The 21,077-nt window shown below is 35.6% G+C and overlaps 3 protein-coding genes across 3 annotated transcripts in view; 2 read left to right on the top strand and 1 right to left on the bottom strand.

Moving 5' to 3' along the window:
* The first annotated feature begins 73 nt into the window (after window positions 1-73).
* On the top strand, window positions 74-4,234 carry LOC138323154 (actin-5). Its single transcript, XM_069267559.1, has 2 exons — window positions 74-1,492; window positions 3,150-4,234. Exons 1-2 carry the CDS (start codon window positions 1,361-1,363, stop codon window positions 4,152-4,154), a joined length of 1,137 nt encoding a protein of 378 aa, XP_069123660.1. The 5' UTR covers window positions 74-1,360; the 3' UTR covers window positions 4,155-4,234.
* Window positions 4,235-8,483: 4,249 nt separating this feature from the next.
* Window positions 8,484-10,597, bottom strand: LOC138323152 (small ribosomal subunit protein uS5). Its single transcript, XM_069267558.1, has 5 exons — window positions 10,338-10,597; window positions 9,889-9,996; window positions 9,460-9,633; window positions 9,043-9,202; window positions 8,484-8,738 (listed from the first exon to the last, which is right to left on the bottom strand). The coding sequence occupies exons 1-5, from the start codon at window positions 10,566-10,568 to the stop codon at window positions 8,569-8,571; spliced, it is 843 nt and encodes a 280-aa protein (XP_069123659.1). The 5' UTR covers window positions 10,569-10,597; the 3' UTR covers window positions 8,484-8,568.
* Window positions 10,598-10,818: 221 nt separating this feature from the next.
* LOC138324310 (uncharacterized) overlaps window positions 10,819-21,077 on the top strand; it is a 33,542-nt gene continuing 23,283 nt past the window's right edge. The window contains exons 1-10 of the mRNA XM_069269386.1: window positions 10,819-10,944; window positions 14,062-14,129; window positions 16,565-16,642; window positions 17,372-17,494; window positions 17,828-17,955; window positions 18,419-18,524; window positions 19,009-19,126; window positions 19,600-19,697; window positions 19,891-19,971; window positions 20,325-20,409. Of these exons, the coding sequence (XP_069125487.1) occupies window positions 14,082-14,129; window positions 16,565-16,642; window positions 17,372-17,494; window positions 17,828-17,955; window positions 18,419-18,524; window positions 19,009-19,126; window positions 19,600-19,697; window positions 19,891-19,971; window positions 20,325-20,409 (865 nt within the window). The 5' untranslated portion in view covers window positions 10,819-10,944; window positions 14,062-14,081. The remainder of the gene's footprint in view (window positions 10,945-14,061; window positions 14,130-16,564; window positions 16,643-17,371; window positions 17,495-17,827; window positions 17,956-18,418; window positions 18,525-19,008; window positions 19,127-19,599; window positions 19,698-19,890; window positions 19,972-20,324; window positions 20,410-21,077) is intronic.

The following is a 21,077-nucleotide window of genomic DNA, read 5'->3' as shown; positions in this document are numbered from 1 at the left end:
CTCAAATCATATGTTTTCTCCCTTACAGTAATTACCTATATTCCACAAAACACTTGTAAGCATATAACTATGTAGACATCATTGTCAGTTGTTATTGAACATTTCACAACTTGCACCAAAGCTTTAGTCAATACCGATTGTAACGCCGGAGTGATTCCACAAGCCCCCGCCTCCCATCTCTATTTGAGGAGCAATAAACGTTTGTAAAATTGTGAAATCATAAAGCATCAGTTTCTCTTTGATTACCGATTACTATTTATAAACGTTATCATACATGTAAAACAGAACAAAAGCAGCCTTCGTTTTCAAAAGTACTTTATTTGCATTAAGTCTTTTCGAGTAAGATCTCTGCTCAAGCATGATGGTAGTCAGTTATGTAACAGGCGATTCTTGATGCCAGAGAACTGTTCTAGAGTGGGAACTATATCGATGTTGCCAAGAAGATAGAATCCAAGGGAATTTCCATGCGATGCATTTATTTGTATTTGGGCTCATGTCGTTCGAAATAAAGAGGTATGGTCATTTTCCGCCTGCAACAACCTAAGACGCGTACAACTCTTGCTCCAACCAAAAATACCATACAATGTACCTTTTCCCTTGATTTAAGAAAAGAAAGGGTGTATTCGATGTACGACTTTCTGTACGGCTAATTTCCTCATTCTTTTCTTCATCATCAGAGGTCTCATCGCAGTTTTCTTCAAGTACAATGATATGATGATTTAATCCCGATGGAGGACAATATTTTAGAGCAATGTTGCACGTCAACAAATCATCGTTTTACAGGGAGGGATCGCTTATTCCCCATGATATAGCCTACAATAAACAATTGATTACTTTCCACATAGTCTCGAGACTGTATTTGGAAAGTAAGATTGGAAGTTTTCTCTTCGTACGTTGGTTTTATACCACTTAATAAGACTAGTTGAATTATCACAGGGACCAGACGCTTCTAAATTCTATGTAGTTACAAAATGAATGGAAAATGGATACCAAATAATCTGGTATTATCAGAAAAGCCAATAAGCTCGGTCCCTGCGCTGTATACCGGTGTAATCTAAGAACAAAAGCGTAGAATTATTATCACTGGCAGAAACATGATATACCAACTAGTGGCATTTGTCATTCATATAAATATAAATCATTTCCATAGCGGGGTTTTCTTATAACCTTGGCAACGCGTACCTGTGGAACAGGCAAATACGTGGTGAGCTCATCAAATAGGCAGCGTATACTTTTACTCAGCAAGGTAAATAGGACAATCGGGTATCACCAGAATAGTGATACATATTGTAGACAGTCAGATAATCTGCAAACTAGGAACTCTGGGGCTTCATTTGTCTGATAAGTTACAAGGACCAACATGGCTTCAGTGGGCGAGGATTTGAGTGCCGTAGTTCTTGACAATGGATCGGGAATGTGCAAGGCTGGTTTCGCCGGGGACGACGCCCCTCGAAGTGTATTTCCTTCCATTGTAGGAAGGCCGCGACATCAGGTAGGTTTGCATTTTCTTGTAATTGAGATTTATTATCTGTATACTTTGATATTTCTTCTTTTGTTCTAAATATATATTTGCATCTAAAGATATAATAACTTGTTCTATTTAATTGTCCTTGTTCAAAGATTACTTCTGATAAGGTAAGACATTATTTATATTTGTTTTCTGTATGTTTCGGTTAGTTTGTAATCTAATCAAAAAAACGCTTCATCACAGAGCTTTAAATCAAACTAAATATTCACTAATAATCGTCACTATCGTCATAATAGTTCACTATCCATTGTCCGACTTAACATTTCCTTGTCTTGAAAATACAATGCATATTTCTATAGTAATTGTTTAGTGTCATTAGTGTTTATGAGCAGAGTAAATCATTTGTAATTAACAATTGGAATCTTCATTCTGAGTGACGTATTTCAGTAGTAGGTACATTTACTGGCATACAATATATAACCATAATACATACAGATTTGTACAATACAGTGAATACAAGTAATAAGTTTAACATTTACCCTTGTTTTTGTACTTTTTTTTAAGATATCAAAACAGCATTACGCATTTCTTCCATTACGTACATGTGGACATACATGTTGACTAACTAGCACCCCTATAATAGCACAGTGGTCTTGTAATCTGGGCGTGGTGACAGACACCCGGTATGACTATCGATTAGTATACCACACAGAACAATGTACATACGTAATATAGGCTATTGTGTTTCATTGCCTATAAGCCAACAATAGCTCCATCGGTTGATGATCTTTCAGCACAAATCACAGTGGTTTCGTTATATAAAATAACAACTCGTCACATGTCAACAGAATCCGTACAGAATCGGTCCATTTAAGCGCCTAACCTTTAGCAAAATTCATCAGCTACCATTTATAGTCTCTGGCTTCTAGACAAGACAGAATCCAAACCATCTGTAAACAGTGACGAATACATGTAGAATTACCTTGCGGTATCAAGTAATATTTAGGAAGAAAACCGCTTGAAAACATGAACAAATAATACTATTCTGCAAAAGGTGGATCCGAATTTTAGCTGAAGACAATTTGCCAATCTCGTCCACGTCTGTGAACAAAGAAGTGATAATGCGCATCATGCATGTGCCCACTTTATCTTCTGACCTTATAGTTTTCTTGAACTTTCCCCTCTCTATATAACAGCGTGTGGACTCCATATCTACTAGGTACCACCATTAGTAGCTGCAAGGCACCTTTGCTCATTGTATTGGTTAGGTTATATATAGTGAGCCACCTTGGCACTAAAATAAATAAAACCATTTCCACTTAACAAACCTATTGGGTAATGGATGGACGATACTACATCTCTCGGTTAACAAAATTGTCATTATGTTGAAATAAGGTCTTCAGAATCAATATAAAGTAAACAAAGAAAGATGTCTGAATTAGTCAAAAGAAAATCTTAGTCAATTGTTTCGACTGGCATTAGGTTCGGGATGCCGTGTTTTCATCAATCGAGGTTCTGAACCTTGCCGTAAAAACAATGTAAATCAAGTAATGTAATCGTGTTCAGATATTAAGATAGCTGCATGAACTATGATTTTGGATGGATGTTTTAAATGTTTAAAACGCTGTTCAGTACTTTGCTATAGACAACTTATAGTTGCATTGCTTATTGCGTGTTTCAGGGCGTCATGATTGGGATGGGCCAGAAAGATACATATGTCGGAGACGAGGCCCAATGTAAACGAGGTGTACTCACTCTGAAATACCCCATTGAGCACGGGATCGTCACCAACTGGGACGACATGGAAAAGGTCTGGCACCATACCTTCTACAACGAGCTCCGTGTGTCCCCAGACGAGCACCCCATCCTCATGACGGAAGCACCACTGAATCCAAAAGCCAATCGTGAGAAGATGACGCAGATAATGTTCGAGACCTTCAACACGCCAGCATTTTACGTCGCCATTCAGGCCGTGTTATCCTTGTATGCCTCGGGACGTACCACCGGGATAGTGTTAGACTCCGGAGATGGGGTAACGCATACCGTACCTATTTACGAGGGATACGCCCTACCGCACGCTATTTTGAGAATTGACCTTGCGGGGAGGGATCTCACGGACTATTTGATGAAGATCATGACCGAAAGAGGATACTCCTTTACAACAACGGCCGAACGAGAGATAGTCCGCGATATAAAGGAGAAACTCTGCTACATTGCACTGGACTTTGATGATGATATGGTATCGTCTGCCACTTGTACAGATATGGAGAGGACTTATGAACTACCAGACGGACAGATCATCAACATCGGTAACGAGAGGTTCCGCTGTCCAGAGGCCATGTTCCAACCTTCATTTATTGGGATGGAAATGGCGGGAATGCACGAATCCACATATAATTCAATCCTCAAATGCGATGTTGACATTCGTAAAGATTTATACTCCAACATTGTCTTGTCTGGTGGTTCTACCATGTTTCCGGGTGTTGCGGATCGCATGAGCAAGGAAGTGGCGTCCTTGGCACCGGAACTTATCAAGGTGAGGGTCGTCGCGCCACCTGAACGGAAGTACTCGGTCTGGATTGGAGGGTCGATCCTGGCCTCATTGTCGACATTTGAACAGATGTGGATAAGTAGACAGGAGTATAATGAGTCGGGAGCCGGCATCATTCACAGGAAATGTTTCTAGTGCCTTTTGTAATATTTTTGCTTTATTTTTGTGACTGACAGAGTTCGTAAATAAACATGTTGTCTTATTATGTGTGTCTAGATACATCATTAATCTTAATTCATTCATTTGGTCTATAAGGTTTCTTCCTCCACATAAAATGATTTCGTAAAGCACTGGATTAAAACCTTTTTCTTCTGGGGTTTAGTTAAATTCTTCATTTGAGGAAATATTTTTAAATGTTTGAAAACGCTCCGTGTTTTATCGCCCAAAAAGTAACTCCATATGCAACGGAACGACATTTAATGCAATAAGTAAAATGAGTAAAAGACAACGTGTCCTGATAGAATATACAGGTCCACTCAGGGTGGTATCATATTCAATAGAATTGTGTTAACTAACATAATGTGAATGTAACATTTCAAACGCATTCCATTTTACAATTTGGTAACGTATACATGTATGTATATGTTTGGTTACCAATCTGATTAAAAACCCTATTTTTGATATCCAGACTACTACTCTCCGTTACCGTAACGGTGTAATTGATTTTAATAAGATTGGTTTGGTTACAGTATAAAAAGTACAGAAATACGGTATAAGAAACAAAGCAAATTACAATATCGCGGACAGAATATCTAACAACGATAATACTATTGCCTGAACGATACAATTATTTCCTACAAAAACCGATTTTACATTACGATTATCGACTTTGAAAATGAAATCGATGTTCATCACTACAGTTTTTTGTTGTTGTTTAGAAGTGGTAGTTTATTGAAGGTGGTAGTGATTTATCATTGTCTGGATCTGCCAAGTGATCCTATAGGAACACGCCTATGGCAATATTACTACTACTCCGTGGTACGACTGTCAACAAAACTTGGCTATGAAAGTGGGATTTTCTCTCATACCTCGACGTCTTACAAATATATCCTTCCATTTGAAAACCGTGACTGCACATCTATTCTCCAAACATAAAACTTGAGAGATATCTTACAGTAATTGAAACCTAAATACCATCGTTTGTGTCCTTTGCAATAGGCCTAGTACCAGCCACAGGGTCTAAGATTTAGTTACAGTTTATATAATTATGGACTCACCAGAGTGCCCTAAGACCATTTTAGACGCTTTAGGGGTCCAGATCAAAAATAGGTTAAAATCATACTCTACATAGTTCTTTGTATGACGTGCTAGAAATGTGATTTTTTAGTCGCTAATACTGGCGTCACACTGTCCCGATTTTGACACAGGATGGACACACGAAAAAGAAAAATGTCAAATTCGGCGCTAATCGTGAGCGCATTGGGTCATTCGTGAGAGCATCTTTAGCCAAACACCTATGCTTTAGCTATCGTATGATCGCCTGGGAAGTTTCTCAGGCTTCGGCAGTAACTTAGTGAGTGACGCCAAATATTTGGCATGCCAAAACATTATCAGAACACCACGCGAAGTTTCATTTTCGTGTTGAATTCGTGTGTCCATCTTGCCCTTCGTAAGGTAATCGAGAGGACATCTTGGCTGTTCGTGTCTTCTTTGTCAAGCATCGGCGACAATGGACTCAATGGAATCACGAACGCAATACGAAGGGGATGAATTTTGATCTAGACCTCTAAAACGTCTAAAAACGGTCTGTTAAAAGGCACCCTGGTGGGTCCAAAATTATATAACCTGTAACGGATTCTCATATACCTGTGGATCAGTAGTGATAACTTTCATTTTTTCAGGTACTGTATTTCAGACCTAGTTTTCCACACAATTTAAGAAACTATTTAAACCTTTGAAATCAGCAGTAGGTCACCTCTTGTAATTTATTCAGTAACGAATTTTCTCAAAACTAAACACAATTGGACTCGATTTCGAGAGCAATAGGATCTAGAGGTCTATGGCCAATTAATTGGTATTTCAGTGTTTTGTGCAAATAAGGTCCAATAAAAGCCTACGTATATAATACGATAGAAATTTCAGTACTTGTCTGTCGGCCACCTGGTGTCCCACGGGAAACCTAAATATCAGTACTTACTGAGAAAATTGTTTACAGACAAGATGATCAATAACCCATCATTAATCATATAGTGGCCTTACTTATGGAGTTGTGGCACTAGTAATGGGAAATAACTCTGTAAAAACTATTCTTAGCTAGACTACATTGGCGAGTCCGGATCACACAAGGGTGGGGGATGCCTATAATACCAGCGAGGCGTTACGGGCTCACATCTATGTTAGGATTAGCAATAGAATGGCTGATATCTTAATTGTGGTCCCAACAATAATGACGTCAATTTAAATAGCGGCAATATATCCCCTCACCAGGGCAATACATTACAGTAACGTCTTTTTCTGCATGAACTAATTAACTCCATGAAAAATTATGATAAGTGTGCTATATTTCATTATACTCTTATGCATACGGGTGCAATACAAGCTGGTTTCGTGCAATACAGCCTCATGACCTCATCAAAATTACCATTTACTCTGTAATTACTACTACTAAAATATTAACATTTTTCCAGAAACTAGGCTTGTTTTACTATAAAAGATGCATACAATGGGATTTGCGTTATAAATTTTACGCAAATTTCATGTATGAAGAATCGATCTGGTTTTTCAACCCTATATCAACAAGAGGCTCACAGGATCTCCATCACTCACTTGGTTTATTAAGTAATTATCATAAAAACTCTTACAATATGAAATAGCAAATTTGACCCTTTTGACCTTACCACTTAACAATTTTGAATCCCCACCCATAAGGATGCTACCATTGCAATACGAGTGTATGGAAATAGCCAAATTGACCCCTTGGGAGTCAGCCCCACAATTTGTACAATTTTGAATCCCCATCCCACAGTGATGCTATCCAATACTTAGTTTCAGATAAGTCATTTATAAATATGAAAACGGCAAAATTGACCAGTGTTGGCACCGCCCCTCAGCCTATTCCAACAATAATGTTAGAGGTATAGCACGACGTGACACTTTTGATCATTACGTCGCGTCTAACCTCGAACAATCGAGGAACTTGCAAAGACTCATATTGGGGTCCGATATTGCCAGTCAGAAGTTTCTCAATATCGACATCTAATATTATTGGATTACCTCAGCCCAAGCATTTGTACAACTTTCAGTCAGTACCCCATAAGGATGCTACCAATCAAATTGTTCAATTTTAAGCAGCAGTTATGAAGAAGTTAATTATTGACAAACGCTCAAATGCACAAGCTTAACTCGTCCTTTGGAAATTTGCAAGAAATCATCGAGGTACGAGAGAAAAATACATTTTTGTGACCCTCTGGTAGAATATCCATGACCTTCATAATCACAAGTCTTATTAGCATTACATAAATTACTAAGAGAAGAAATTTTGTCCTATTTTAATATCGATTTGTTGCAGCTAAACATTTTTTTGTCTTATTCAAAGTAATAACCTTCAGATTTTAAGCTTGTTAATAAATAAAGTTAGAGAATAGTTTTTCTTTAAATATGACTGAAAATAAATTCAAGATTTTTATGAAGATTACGAACAAAAAATCCCAGAGGGATCTTGGCGCCCACCAAAGAATGATGTACGTCCAACAATGGAGAGGGATCTTTTCTCTGCTTTTCAAACTTTGACAACATCCTACATATAAAATTTGAGACAGATCATGATAGCAGAAACAAATTTCCATTTATTAAAATTAGGGATCTTGGGCACCCACCAACCAATGATCTATGTCCGACAAACAAAAGAGGGATCTTTTCTCTGCTTTTCAAATTTTAACTACATTATGAAATTTGAGAAAGATCCTTCAGTACTTTGAGAAAGTGGCAACAAGCTTCAACTATCAAAATCCAAGATAGCTGTCTGGCGGCCATTTTGTTGACCAATTGGTCCCAAAATGCACAACTAGGGGCCTAGGAGAACTTCTATATGAAATTTGAGAAAGATCCCTTCAGTACTTTCTGAGAAACAGCTGTAGCAAGAATTATTAACAGACAGAAGGACCACAGATGAAAAGCCCCAATAAAAGACAATGACCTCAAGTAAACTCATATGAAGTAACCACAGGAACTTGACATTCTGGCAATAATATATAAAATATATCCCTACATATCGTATTCGACCAAATAAGCGCCTGCCCCTTTTTGAGGCCTCAATTTTAATTTCCCAGGCATAAATAAAGACCAAAACTACACAAAACATTATAGATTTATAATAATTTTGAATTATTAGCAGCTTTTCATTTTCATAATTTTTTAAGCACCCTGGGCGCTTATTGGGTCGAATACGGTAGTTTATATATTTATGCTATTCATTGACAGAATACCAAGCTCCTGTGGTAATCAGTAACAGACAACATACAAATATTTATCGATGCCAACTCTCAGTTTATTCAGACATTACACAATGCTAAACTAGAGCAGCTGTGGCATGCTTGAGCAAGTCCCTCGATCAGTAGACCTTCTGCTCCTGGCGCTGAACACCACTGGACCCTGTGGTATGCACCTTCGACAGGTAATCTGTGAACTCCTGGTATGGAGACTTGGTGAACACTGTTTCCTTCCACAGATCTGGTGTCAAGTAGGAGTAGGTGTTCGCAATGGCGGCATATGTTGCCTTGGCTGTAATAAAATTACGGTTTTCCGCATTAATTTTTGCATATTAATTTCAAAACTGATCAAATTTCACAATTCAGTGCTTTTTAAGGTATATTTGGGGTTGAATAAAGGCCCCTTCCCCTAGAGAAACTTTGCTGTGTTCCCAAATATAAAAGAAACTCTCAAAATATACACGTTTCAAGTTAGATGAAATGTAGTGTTTCCCCCCCAATTCAGAAGGTACAGGCCCCTAAAATTATTGAGTAAGAAAACCACCACACTTTGAATAAACAAAATCCAATTTTCCCCTGAATGTGATGACACTCACCAAAGTTACCCAGTGTTGCTGTGCAACCTCTTGCGCTGGTGTAACAATCCTCGATACCCGCCATGTTCAACAGTTTCTTTGGTACAGGTGCGCTTACGATGCCTGTACCACGGGGAGCTGGGATGAGTCTCACTGTGACACTGCCACACTTACCAGTCACCTATGATCAAACACAATAACACTCGCACGTAACAAATTATGTCTTTTGTATTCATTATTGTTGCTATTGAAAAATAACTTGTTGTAATTACTATTAAAAACTAATAAAAAGGCTCATTTTTTTTGTATTAGACACAAAACTTGAACCTGGAACTATATTTCCTTTCACAAGATATATCAAAGAGTTCGGTTTTGATTTATTAACAGTCAGTTGCCTTGCTTTTGATATCACTTATTTTATTTTTTTAGTTTATTTACCTTGCATGGTACTGTATGTGGTTTTCCGATCTTGTTACCCCAATAGCCTCTTCGTACTGGGATAACGGACAGCTTGGCTAGTACTATAGCCCCTCGGATAGCAGTCGCCACTTCCTTTGAGCACTTCACTCCCAGACCAACATGTCCATTGTGATCTCCGATGGCAACGAAAGCCTTAATAAAGTAAAGTTATAATTCAATGATAATCGACAATCTAATAATGTTGTTCGATGACATTCAGAAAAATAATTTTAGGACTGTAGTGTTAACCTCCAACATTTCCTTCCAACATAAATAAACAGTTATACAAAGTATACCAACATCATTTGACTTTGAAAGCATAAACGTTCTGAACAGATCAAAATGCCTCAGGCAGGATTATCTATCCTCTTCCCGAAAAGATTTCTAAGTCAATATGCAAATAATCACCTTGAACCTGGTTCTCTGACCAGCTCTGGTCTGCTTCTGGACCGGCATAATCTTGAGGACTTCATCCTTAAGGGCAGCTCCAAGGAAGAAATCTATAATTTCAAACTCCTGGGGAAAAAACGAGCAAATTAGTTTAGTCAATAGATACGGCAGCAAGCGGTCCGACATCTTGAGGAGTCCGGTCCTCTGCACAGTTCAAGAGAAGGTAAAAATTTTGATATCAATTCTTTCGTTTCCGTTTATACCACAGAAAATTGCAAAACGGTTTACAAAATTCCCGTACATTTATCAATTTTCTAAGCATCTACATCTAGTCTATTATCTTTAAACAGACTTAAGAATTGAGAAAATTATTTTATTTTCAATGTATTCCAATTTTTTAAAACAGAAATTTAAACTCTCCATTTCTCCAACTGTATATATGATGATAAATCATTTATTATAATAACCTTGATGGGCAAGGAAAACAGATAAATCTCCTCCAGAGATTTTATCTTTAGATCCTTCACCAAACGTCCCAGTTTGGTGACAGGCATCCATTCTTTTTCCTCCTTCGCCCCACGTCCACGGCCCCGTCCTCTACCGCGTCCACGACCACGGCCCCTTCCTCTGCCACGTTCTCCAGATCCAAAACCCCCTCTGAACCCTCCCCTTCCACCGGCAGGTGCTGCGTCCGCCATTGGTGATATCTAGCTGCATTTGAATTAAAAGTTTTAATGTTAAATAACAATCTATTTTGGCAAAATTTATGGAAACATTAAAATAATGTTTTATTTAAACGTTTAATATATAAAGTGATAAAATTTTATAACTGATTGCATCGTTAGAGACAGGATTTGCGGGAGCTAAAATGGATAGCGTGTCCTCGCTTACGTGATTAAACCGGAAAAGGAAGTTTAACGGAAGGTTCTCGTTTTCATCGCGCTGTATCCGAGATTTGACGAGATTAGAGATGGAGAAACGAAAGATGCATACTGTCAAACTAAATGTAAACATGAATTACGGTTACATTATGTTGTGAAGTTCTATTGCATTTATGCTCCGGATTAAGTGACGGTAAGTTTAATTAAGGTTGTGTTAATTTATCACAGAAGTTTTTTTTGTGGCAGGGTTTATTGAAAATCTGAATGAATTGGCTAAGTTGCCGTGTTTGTTTTCATTGCACAGTTGGAAGAAAGTGCATGTGCACATTTCTAAAACAATAATCATTGCCTTGGTGTCAACAGAGTTGGTCAATATAATAATGATTTAATTACACGAAAACTCCAAATTCATCTGAACTTAACCAAGAAGGGAAGAGTACTGGCAAATCTTGAGCTTGATCACAATGATACTTTTGAAACAGGAAAGGAGAAAATGTAGCGGCCAGACCGGGATTCGAACCCATGAACCTCCGAACACTAGGCCTATAGCCGAGTGCTCTAACGACTGAGCTACCTGGTCACTGATGATCGACCCAGTCAAATGCCGCTACTCTATACACTCATCCCTCCTTTCTCGAAGTCTTCACCATTGAAGACATACAATACCCTTACAAACACCACCACCTTGGGTTATTTAGTTGGGTGCCATTTCTGTAACAGAAGAGAAGAAAATGTAGCGGCCAGACTGGGATTCGAACCCGGGACCCTCTGAACACTAGCCAAGTGCTCTACCAACTGAGCTAACTGGTCACCAATGATCAACTATGTCCATGCAATCCAGGCCCCTACACTACATGTTCTTGACTGTAAGATCAGAGTTTATAGATTTATATTCTGACGATCTTGCTATATTCAATAATATTGCATCCTCAACTGTGTATGTCATATTGCTTGGAACAAAGGAAATAGAATAACTGTTGAAAAGTTGGCCTTAGATGGGTTGAAATCCTGACATCACAGGACCTATTAGATTAAGGTGCTATGACTGAATACTAGTTAAAGGTTATACTGACAAATTACCAATTGAGGGAGAAGAATATTTAGTGGCTAGACTTTGGCTCTAACCCAGAACCTGTGATCACTAGCCCGATGCCCTACCAACTGAGTCTGACTGTACTTTGTCACATGATGCTCCATCCAGCCAGCTCCCTGCTCAATTTCCCTGAACCAGGCAGTACGTGAGATAAAATCATATATATGTTGAGCAGTTGCTGGGAATTGGCTGTACTGTTTGTCAGTGTTTGATAGGTTTTATTTTATGACAACTCTATCTTTCTTTGATACATTGTACATACATGTGTATGTCCTTAAATGGATCAGGCTGCATATATACATAAAATAAAATATATTCTTTAATTAAAACCCCCTTTTGATTAATGCAGATTAGGCTAAAAGCCTGGTCATTAATCAAATCTAACAACACATATATTTGATATGTAGGATAAGGACATTCAAACAACCAGTAGAGTTACATGTATGTTAACATTTTTCTGGTACAGAATGCATATTCATTGATGGTTGGCTTGACAAGCTGGAGAACTGCATAGTGATTTTTTGGCCTGGGCACTTGTACAGGAATCTGAAACTTAAATTTTAAATGTTCTTATTCCAATCCTGACAAATACTAGCTGCAGTATACCTTTTGGCTAGGGAGAAGTTCTCTTAAGCTCGTTTGGTTGAGTCGGACTTGCACTCCAGAGGTTCCGAGTTTGATCCTTGGCTGATCCGGACCAAACACAGCAATTAAATTTATATAAAAATTTGACTAGGAGTTGAGTGTCTGACTAGTATATTAGTAAGCCAGAGGTTCTGAGTTTGATACCTGGCGGAGGCACTGATTAGGTAAATTAATATAAATATTCTGCACTCAGCAATGGTTTATTGTTGAATCACTCTGAGATCCATGAATTTACTCTGTGCTTGTTTGTGTTTGCAATGACATTGGCACCAAAGTTTTTCACTGGTTAAAACTTATAAACTTTAATTAATAACAAAAGTGGTTGAACCACAGGCCTAGGTGTATGTTTTTGGAGAATCGCATGCAGTTCTCATATATACCTATAGTGCATGATAATAGCTGAAAAAAGTTTCTGTTTCGTCAATTGTTTAAGCTTAAGTCATCATAAATGTTTATGATTTTATTTTCCTAATGTGTATGGATGCTGAACGTGATAATACAACCAATTTTGGGCCCTTTAGGGGTTTTTTGAGTCTGTTAATTTGTTATATTTCCACGTTAAAGTTTTTTAGCAAGTTTCTATTTTGTCAATTTTTAGCTCGCCTATTCGAAAAATAGGGGGAGCTAATGTTGTCACCCCGGCGTCGGCGTTGGCATTGGCGTCCCATTTCACGTTTAAGTTTTTGAGCAAGTTTCTGTTTTGTCAATTGTTTAAGCTTAAGTCATAATGTTGAACTGAATAGGCGAGCTTTGCTGTTCTCTAACAGCTCTTGTTTTTCAGGAAGTTAGTTAAAACTTTGGCTAGATTAACTTTCATTTTCCAAAAATCACCTATTTTCTGGGATATGATTCACGGCCACATTTTTCCATAATTATTAGGAAAATCAGATATGCTGCTTATTGTGAATACATGTATCACTTATGATGAAGTAGTAATGATATCCGTTTATGCTTCAATATTACTACAAGATTATGTGTTAAGTATCTGTACATTTAATGATAGATTTTATTTATCAAGTTTAAAGTTAACAACTTGTAAAAACTTCCTTATTTGATAAATATTTACATGCAGAGCAAAGTTGGTTCTAAATATAGGTCTAAAAAAGAATAATAAGATATTATATGATACAGTTAGTTATACAAATACATGTTGATATTGTTCTGCATTAAATTTACTCAAGTATCAATACAATAAAGATAACCAATCAACATGTAAGAAGTTTAATACTTACCAGGTATGTCAAAATAATATTGTAGGTTCAGAAATACCATTCAATATAAAAAAAATACAGAAAATAAACCCACATAGGCCAAATACTTTGCCATCAATAAGTAGGTTGTGTTTCATGTCATCTCATTGGTATGTCTTCTGTCCTAGAGTTTCTTAATATACCGGTTTATTGCGTAAAACAAATTGTATATAATCAGAAATTCTTGTATAAATTACATAACTGTGTACATTCTTGAATGTAGAGTTAAGTATGTAGAGTTAAGTTGAGAACAGCCTTATAGATGGTAATTGAATAATTTTTTTTATATTTTTGAAATCTAAATTACTCATTAAATTTCCAGGTAAACATTGAAATAATAAGATGACAGAAGTAATGGAAGATTTGACCCTGAAAGAGATGGATCCTGAGGTAAGGAAGATTTTTAGGCTAGTCGTACTGGGTAATGAAAAATATTCTATAATCAAGCAGTTGCTTATATATGTAGATGTCATATATAACATACATCAGGACTGTATATTGTATGTTTCTATATCGTATATATTCAGCCTGTTATATTTATATAATTCCTGTATATATGTCTGCCACTTAGTATCAGTTAGTGTGTGTAACACTATTCTGTATTTGCATATTACAGAGTTATCTGCCCTTGTGGGTAGGTGTTGATTATGACGTCATATGTTTGCTAGTGTAACGTCATACTTTTCGGAGAAAACGACGTGAATTGCACTCACAAAATAATGACATAACAATTGATACCTACCCGCAAGGGAGCTAACTCTGTAAAGACGGAATAGGATAACCCGACCTGGATGGTCACCATGCCTCCTTCAGTATTATTCTATCAGCTTTCACATTATTTCTCATGTTTCATCATTTGGAATCCAATCTACTACTATATTTGTTCAACATTTTCCAAAATTTGTCTCATATTCAGGTCAAAGATAGATGCCATGGTAGCCTTTTTGAAAAATAAACTTTTTGAAAGTTATTAGCTCACCTGGTCCGAAGCATGGGATAGCACTCATAATGCAATGGTAGCATCCTTAGAGGGTGGGGATTCAAAATCGTAAAAATGATAGAGCTGACCCCCTGGGGCCTTAGGTGCGGGCCAAAAAGGTTAATTAGGCAACTATTTTCATATGAATTAATTTCTCTCTGAAACGATGTATTGGATAGCATATTCGTATGGTATATCTATAGCATCATTATATGATTGGGATTCAAAATTAAACAAATCATGGGGGCAATTTTGCTATTTTTTCAATTGTGGTCTTTGTGATTTTTGAATCACTAATTACTAAATTACAGAACTACTCAAAAGAAAAAAAACAACAAAAAACAGGTGAGCGAGACAGGCCCTCTGGGCCTCTTGTTGTTAATTTTCATTGTTGATATATTGTCCATTGTATAATTTTCTTTTTCACAGCCTAAAATTATCGTGAGTCAACGTCTGACCGGGGCCCGGCACCATAAAACTTTCTCAGAGAGATTTTGTACTCAAGTATATGATTTTCCATAGGTTTGAGTAAAAAATTTGACTGAGAAAGTTTTATGGTGCCAGGCCCTGATCATGAATGGTCATGGTGCTATCTATGTTTAGTATGAATGAGATATGATAAAAGACATTTTAATGCATTATTTCCACATCAGGTCTAAATGTTTACACCATTCTTTACAGAAATTATAGCAATATGTTATTATTTAAAAAAAAAATTAGCACTGTGCATTTTATGACATATTGGTGTGCTGTTTGTATTTGTGTCCAACTCAGAATGAGTTATATTTATCATTTATTGTTTCTATAGTTGTTGTTTACCATACGGGTAATTGTCTAGTCCAGAAGAATTTATACATGTGTGGTTAGTTACTGGACTTGTTCTATGCTGAGTTAATTGTAAGGCTGCTTTGAACTATTGGTATATTTATCATGTACTACAAACAGTGAGATTCCTGAGCTCTGGACCTGGCAGTTAGCCAAATCTAGTCTATCTGAAGCATTCCTCACAGGTTTCATGTTCCAATTAAATAATAAAAATGACATAAAACATCTGAATCTTTCCATGTCAAGGTCATATTACATCCAAGGTCGAAGGTCACATTGATTAAACTTTCAGAAGGGGTCATGTTGAAAGGTTAATCTGATAATGATAAAAAGGTGTTAAAGATATATACTAGCGAGTGTTTTATTTAAACTTGGTGGCAATAATCCTAATACTGTGTAGATATCTATTGGACAAGATACCTCCACCTTTTTCAGAGGTATAGGTACCCCATTAATTTGTTACCCAATGATTAAATAACCTCTCCTAAACTACTAAAGGGATTTCAATGAAATAAAAATTTGGTGGCAATCATTTCATTCCTTATACTATGGAAATATGTGTAAATTATACATTGTGTATTTGAATTCATGTATTATATAAATCTGATTTCATTGAAATGTCATTGTTTGCGTGGGTGGGGTGGTGGTACTTCAAGGTGGTGCCCCCGTGTAGTGATATCATTTATAATATAAGTTGTTTGAATATTTATTGTCTAAGAAAAGGTCATGAATTCAATGTCTGAGCAAATAAAGCAATTCAGTTTAACTGTGTTTAGTTTAATTATATTATTGTAATTGTTCTGTATTTGTTTTATTTTTAACTTTACAGTCTTTTTAAAAAAAAAAATCACAATACAAGAGTATATATAAAAAATACTCGGATAGTTCAAACTCCTGTTTTTTTCCTGAAGCTTAATTTTGGATAATTTGAACTGGTCCATCAATATTTATTTAATTTTGTTCTAACCAAACGAATAGGTTAACCACATAAACCAATGGTTCCATGTTTTGCCATCCACAGAAGGAGACCCTGTTCTTCCAGTTTGATGCCTCTGCTGTACCAGATGAGATGGCAGAGGTGATGAAATCCATCAAGGAGGTGAGATATTTAAAGGCCCACTACCTTTCTGGAGCAAAACATAAAGTTTTCTCAAAAACATTAATAACATCAGAAAACATATACTGATGGCCTAAGATGAGGTTACAATATCAAACATATGTAATATTTCCTGCTAATATATGATAACAGTGGAGAGGCATTTAGCTGTTTTGACGTCTGACGCAGTGATAGTCAACTACCGTGTTTAGGACTATTGCAGGAAACATAAGACAACCGCGTTATGAAAATTAACATTTTATTTATCTTTATCAAATTGTTCAGAAAGTGATGATACTAGTAGTATTACAGTAAGTTAATAACTTTTGCGACTCTACAAAACTATTTATCTCGTTTTACATTCCCATTTTAAAAATTAAAAGCTGTTTCGGAAAGGTAGTTGGCCTTTAATCCTATTCTAATGCCTAATATAACATGTTGATTCTCATAATCAATGATTGGGGCAGATTGTCTTTATGTATCCTTAAATAAGCCCTATTTCTGTATATAATAAGTTTATCGTTGTATTTTTCTCAAAAATAACTTTTAATAAGCCTTACATCAGGTTTTTACAGATATGATGTAACAGAAATCAAAGAAAGAATTTACCATTTCAACCCAACAAAACGAATGTAACGATGACATTGATGCCTACATACTGGTATTACAAATAGAAAGTTTCTCATAATTCAGAAATTAAATTATATTTTGGAATGCAATTTTTGTTGACAGTTAGCAGAGAGTATGTTGTTCCACTGGAAGAGTTTCCCTATAATCTTGCCTCCCTCTATCACTGAAGTAGCCGGAGACAGCACAGCACCTACAGAGGATGGAGAGAAGGAGAGTACACACAGGGCAAGCATTTTATTGAAATTACTTAAAACAGAATTCAACTCATTGCTAATTTTTTTTTATTAAAAACATCATTTGAATAGTATCTTTGATTATTATCTAATTTAAAAATCGTCATATCACTAATGAAGAAATTGTGGTGTTTTAACTTTAAAGCTAATGTTGACAAAGTGATATATCATATTGTAATATTGTATGCAATCCAAAGGAATTTCACATTATTGGGATGACCTTGACATGCTTTCTTATTATGAGAGTCAGTAAAATGTGTTAAAATATTAAAAACCCTCATGTAAATGACTTGAATTAATTTTCATTAAATAATTTCATTTGTAGGGGAAGATTAATTTTAATGACTTGTTCAAAGCCCCAACTTTTGATGAACTGGATCAAGTGGCCATGAACTCAGCAGGTGTTCTGAAGAAACTGACAGACAAACAACTGGAAGATGTGTGGAATTATGGGTAATGGTTTAGGGAACTATGGGTAATGCATTCAATTTGGGGGTGTTTTGAAGTGTTGCTATTTGCAGTGTTGATACTGAGATATGATATCCTCGAGTGTTGCTGAGGAATCACATTCTAGGGGGCGACAGAAAATCTCTTGTTACATGATGATACTGATTTTAGATCCCTTAGAAATTAAGCGTTAGTGAAGATAGTGAAACCAGATTGATGGATTATAAAAAAATCGCGTATTGTGGTTCATACAGACATAAGATATAGGGATTGAGTACAAAGCCACAATCAAGGAAATGATTAAGAACTTATAATGTTGATGACAAGATCTTAAAATAAAATTGGAAACAGTTTAAAGCATCTTTTGTTTTCATACAAAAATTCACACATTTCAATATTATAAAGATGCCATTAGGATAAGATGCTTTTATGTTTCCATCTCCTTGATTGAGAATTTTCATTATTTCAGACAATTTGAGGTGGACAGTATCAATTTCCCAGGACAAGTACATAAGTGGAGATTGAGTCGTCTGTTACAGAAAGGTTCTTTAACAGCACAAGACTCACTGCTCAACGTAAGTCACCAGGAAAACGAAAACTATTTCATTTTACAAGTTAGCTCCCCTATGTAGATCAACAACGTTACTGATTATATATAGATCTAAGAATCACAATAGATTTAAATAATGTAAATATATAGCTGTGGATACTCATGTTTCTCAGTGGCAACAAAACAGTACATGCAAATAGCTATGATCATGCTAAATTATCAAAGTATTAATTTGAACTTTCTTAAACCATACTTTTACAATTCATAAACTTTTTATGATTCTGAAGATATAATCCCACATTAGATGATTGAACAAGAATAAACAGATTGTTTTGCCATAATCCTTTCAGCTTGAAAGCGATAGGTTTCACTATTTAAATTTTATACAGAATAGTAATGTAAAAAACATTTGAATTTTTTAAAGTAATTAAAAAAACAAACATTTTTGACACATATTTGTTTACTTTCCAATTAAAGTGAAATAAGGTTGAATCAATTTTGTATTTCAGGATATGGCTTTAGTATTGAGGTTGCTGATTATCACGGCCCGTAACAGATTTGTCTCGCACTTCTTTAGTGTATCGAACTCGTTCAGAGGCCTAGGTATAGGTTTTATGAAGATTCTAGGTAAGTTGTTTTAATAATTTGACCTAGATCTTTTCCATGAATAGATATCACATCACTTTACAACTTCATCATTTATTCCCCCTATATATGCCATTAGACTATAAAAATTAATCTTTCACTTTGACGCTGAGTTAGGCAAATAAACAAGGGATTGAAGTTGATGAATCCTACTTAATTCCTGTTCTCTTGAACTTGAAATGATGTATGGGGTTAGATGGGGTCAGCCCCAAATCTATCTGAAACACCAAATTATTATAATAGTACCATATCCATGGAAGAACAAATGTTAAAGTTACATGACAACTGAGATTATTTATAATTTGTATTAGATATTCTGATTGGTTATGATAACATGAGGTATTTATAATTTGTATTAGATATTCTGATTGGTTATGATAAAATGAGGTATTTATAATTTGTATAAGATATTCTGATTGGTTATGATAACATGAGGTATTTATATTTTGTTTTAGATATCCTTATTGGCGTGCCCTCCACCACCTCTGGTGACCTTGACAGTAAGATACAGGATGAACACATGCGCTACCTAGTGGCAGAGCTGGATATTAAGGTAGTGGTTTAAATTATTCTAAATATCAAATAACCTCCCGGGCATAAAAAAATATTTGAAACATTGTATCAATACAGTGTTAAAAGGGACTAAAAGAACCACAACTAATCTTTGATTATGAAATAATTTCAAATGCAATTTCATTTCATGATTTAAAAAAAAATTGCAAATGTTTACACCTGACTTTTTTCAGCCTCACTGCAAGAAAGAATTTCAGACATTTTGTACGTATGTGAAAGAGAAATGTGAACAGCTGCAGACTGACAGCTCAAAGGTCTGTATAACTACATGTATTTGGTTGTGTCATTGTAAAGGAACAGGTGTTGATTAATTTTATTTGTTCGTTAGAAAGATCAATGTCTTTTATTCCGTCTTTGCATATTAAAGAGTAGCGAGGAGATATTGATTGTGACATAATGTGTTTGTAAGCGTTAATAATTTTCAGAGAATATGATGAGTGCTTCTCTCTAAACTAGTGATGTCACAATAGATACCTATTGGTAATGGAGATAATTATAACAAGTTACTACCTATTTACAATGCCAAACTGCTCTAAAAAGACCACATTGTCACTTTAAAAACTTCACTCTGTCACTTTAAAACTTGATTCTAATATTATTATTACAGGGTACCCCTATCAGGCCTCCGCCTATACCATACTGTTACCAGACACCAAGTGGCCTCGATATAGATTTAAGGCTTTTCAACAAAGGTAAAAAAGGTTAAATCCACAAAAAGAGAATGTTTATAAATTCCTGTTCCAAAGTTCTCTTGAACAAACGAAGTACCAAATTAAATGGATCTAAATTTTTGTTAACATACAAGGGAAACAGATTTTTTCCGATTGAATTAACTTTGCCTTTGTCAATGGTCACATTTTTTAATTTTAAGAACATCTTAGTCTTAGCAAGTGTCATATTCTCAAATATTAGCTTAGGTTTTGTCACATTTGTGAAATTTCTAATGTTTTGAAATTAATGAAAGACCTTAAGCTCAGTGGATAGTTGCTATCAAATCTATTTAGAAGCATTTGAGATATTGTTTTGTTAAATAGTGGTAAAGTTTTATATAATATACAGTAAAGCATGCTTATAACAAATCTCAAAAGACCAATTGAATCATGTCATCATCAGCATAGTTTGTTATACATAAATGCAGATATCTTATAGGAACCTTGACACAGAATGGAAATTACTACATTATAACCATGAATTTGTTGTAAGCATGGTTGTTATAAACATGTTTTTCTGTAATTGTAATCCATGTATATACATATAAAGTAATACTTTCATGATATCAAATGTAATCATACAAAATTTGAAAAAAAAATGAAGCTTAATTTCTTACAGAAAGCAAACTGTCGTTAAAACTTTTATTTTA

Source organism: Argopecten irradians, chromosome 5 (genome assembly GCF_041381155.1).
Source record: "Argopecten irradians isolate NY chromosome 5, Ai_NY, whole genome shotgun sequence".
NCBI lineage: Eukaryota > Metazoa > Mollusca > Bivalvia > Pectinida > Pectinidae > Argopecten > Argopecten irradians.
This window is presented reverse-complemented; position numbering and strand designations above follow the sequence as displayed.

Coding starts and splice junctions, on each gene's coding strand:
- LOC138323154 (XM_069267559.1), top strand. CDS start 1,361: ATGGCTTCAGTGGGCGAGGATTTGAGTGCCGTAGTTCTTGACAATGGA. Junction 1,493..3,149: donor TAGGAAGGCCGCGACATCAG/GTAGGTTTGCAT, acceptor TGCGTGTTTCAG/GGCGTCATGATTGGGATGGG.
- LOC138323152 (XM_069267558.1), bottom strand. CDS start 10,568: ATGGCGGACGCAGCACCTGCCGGTGGAAGGGGAGGGTTCAGAGGGGGT. Junction 9,997..10,337: donor TGTTTTCCTTGCCCATCAAG/GTTATTATAATA, acceptor TTTTTTCCCCAG/GAGTTTGAAATTATAGATTT. Junction 9,634..9,888: donor GTCAGAGAACCAGGTTCAAG/GTGATTATTTGC, acceptor TACTTTATTAAG/GCTTTCGTTGCCATCGGAGA.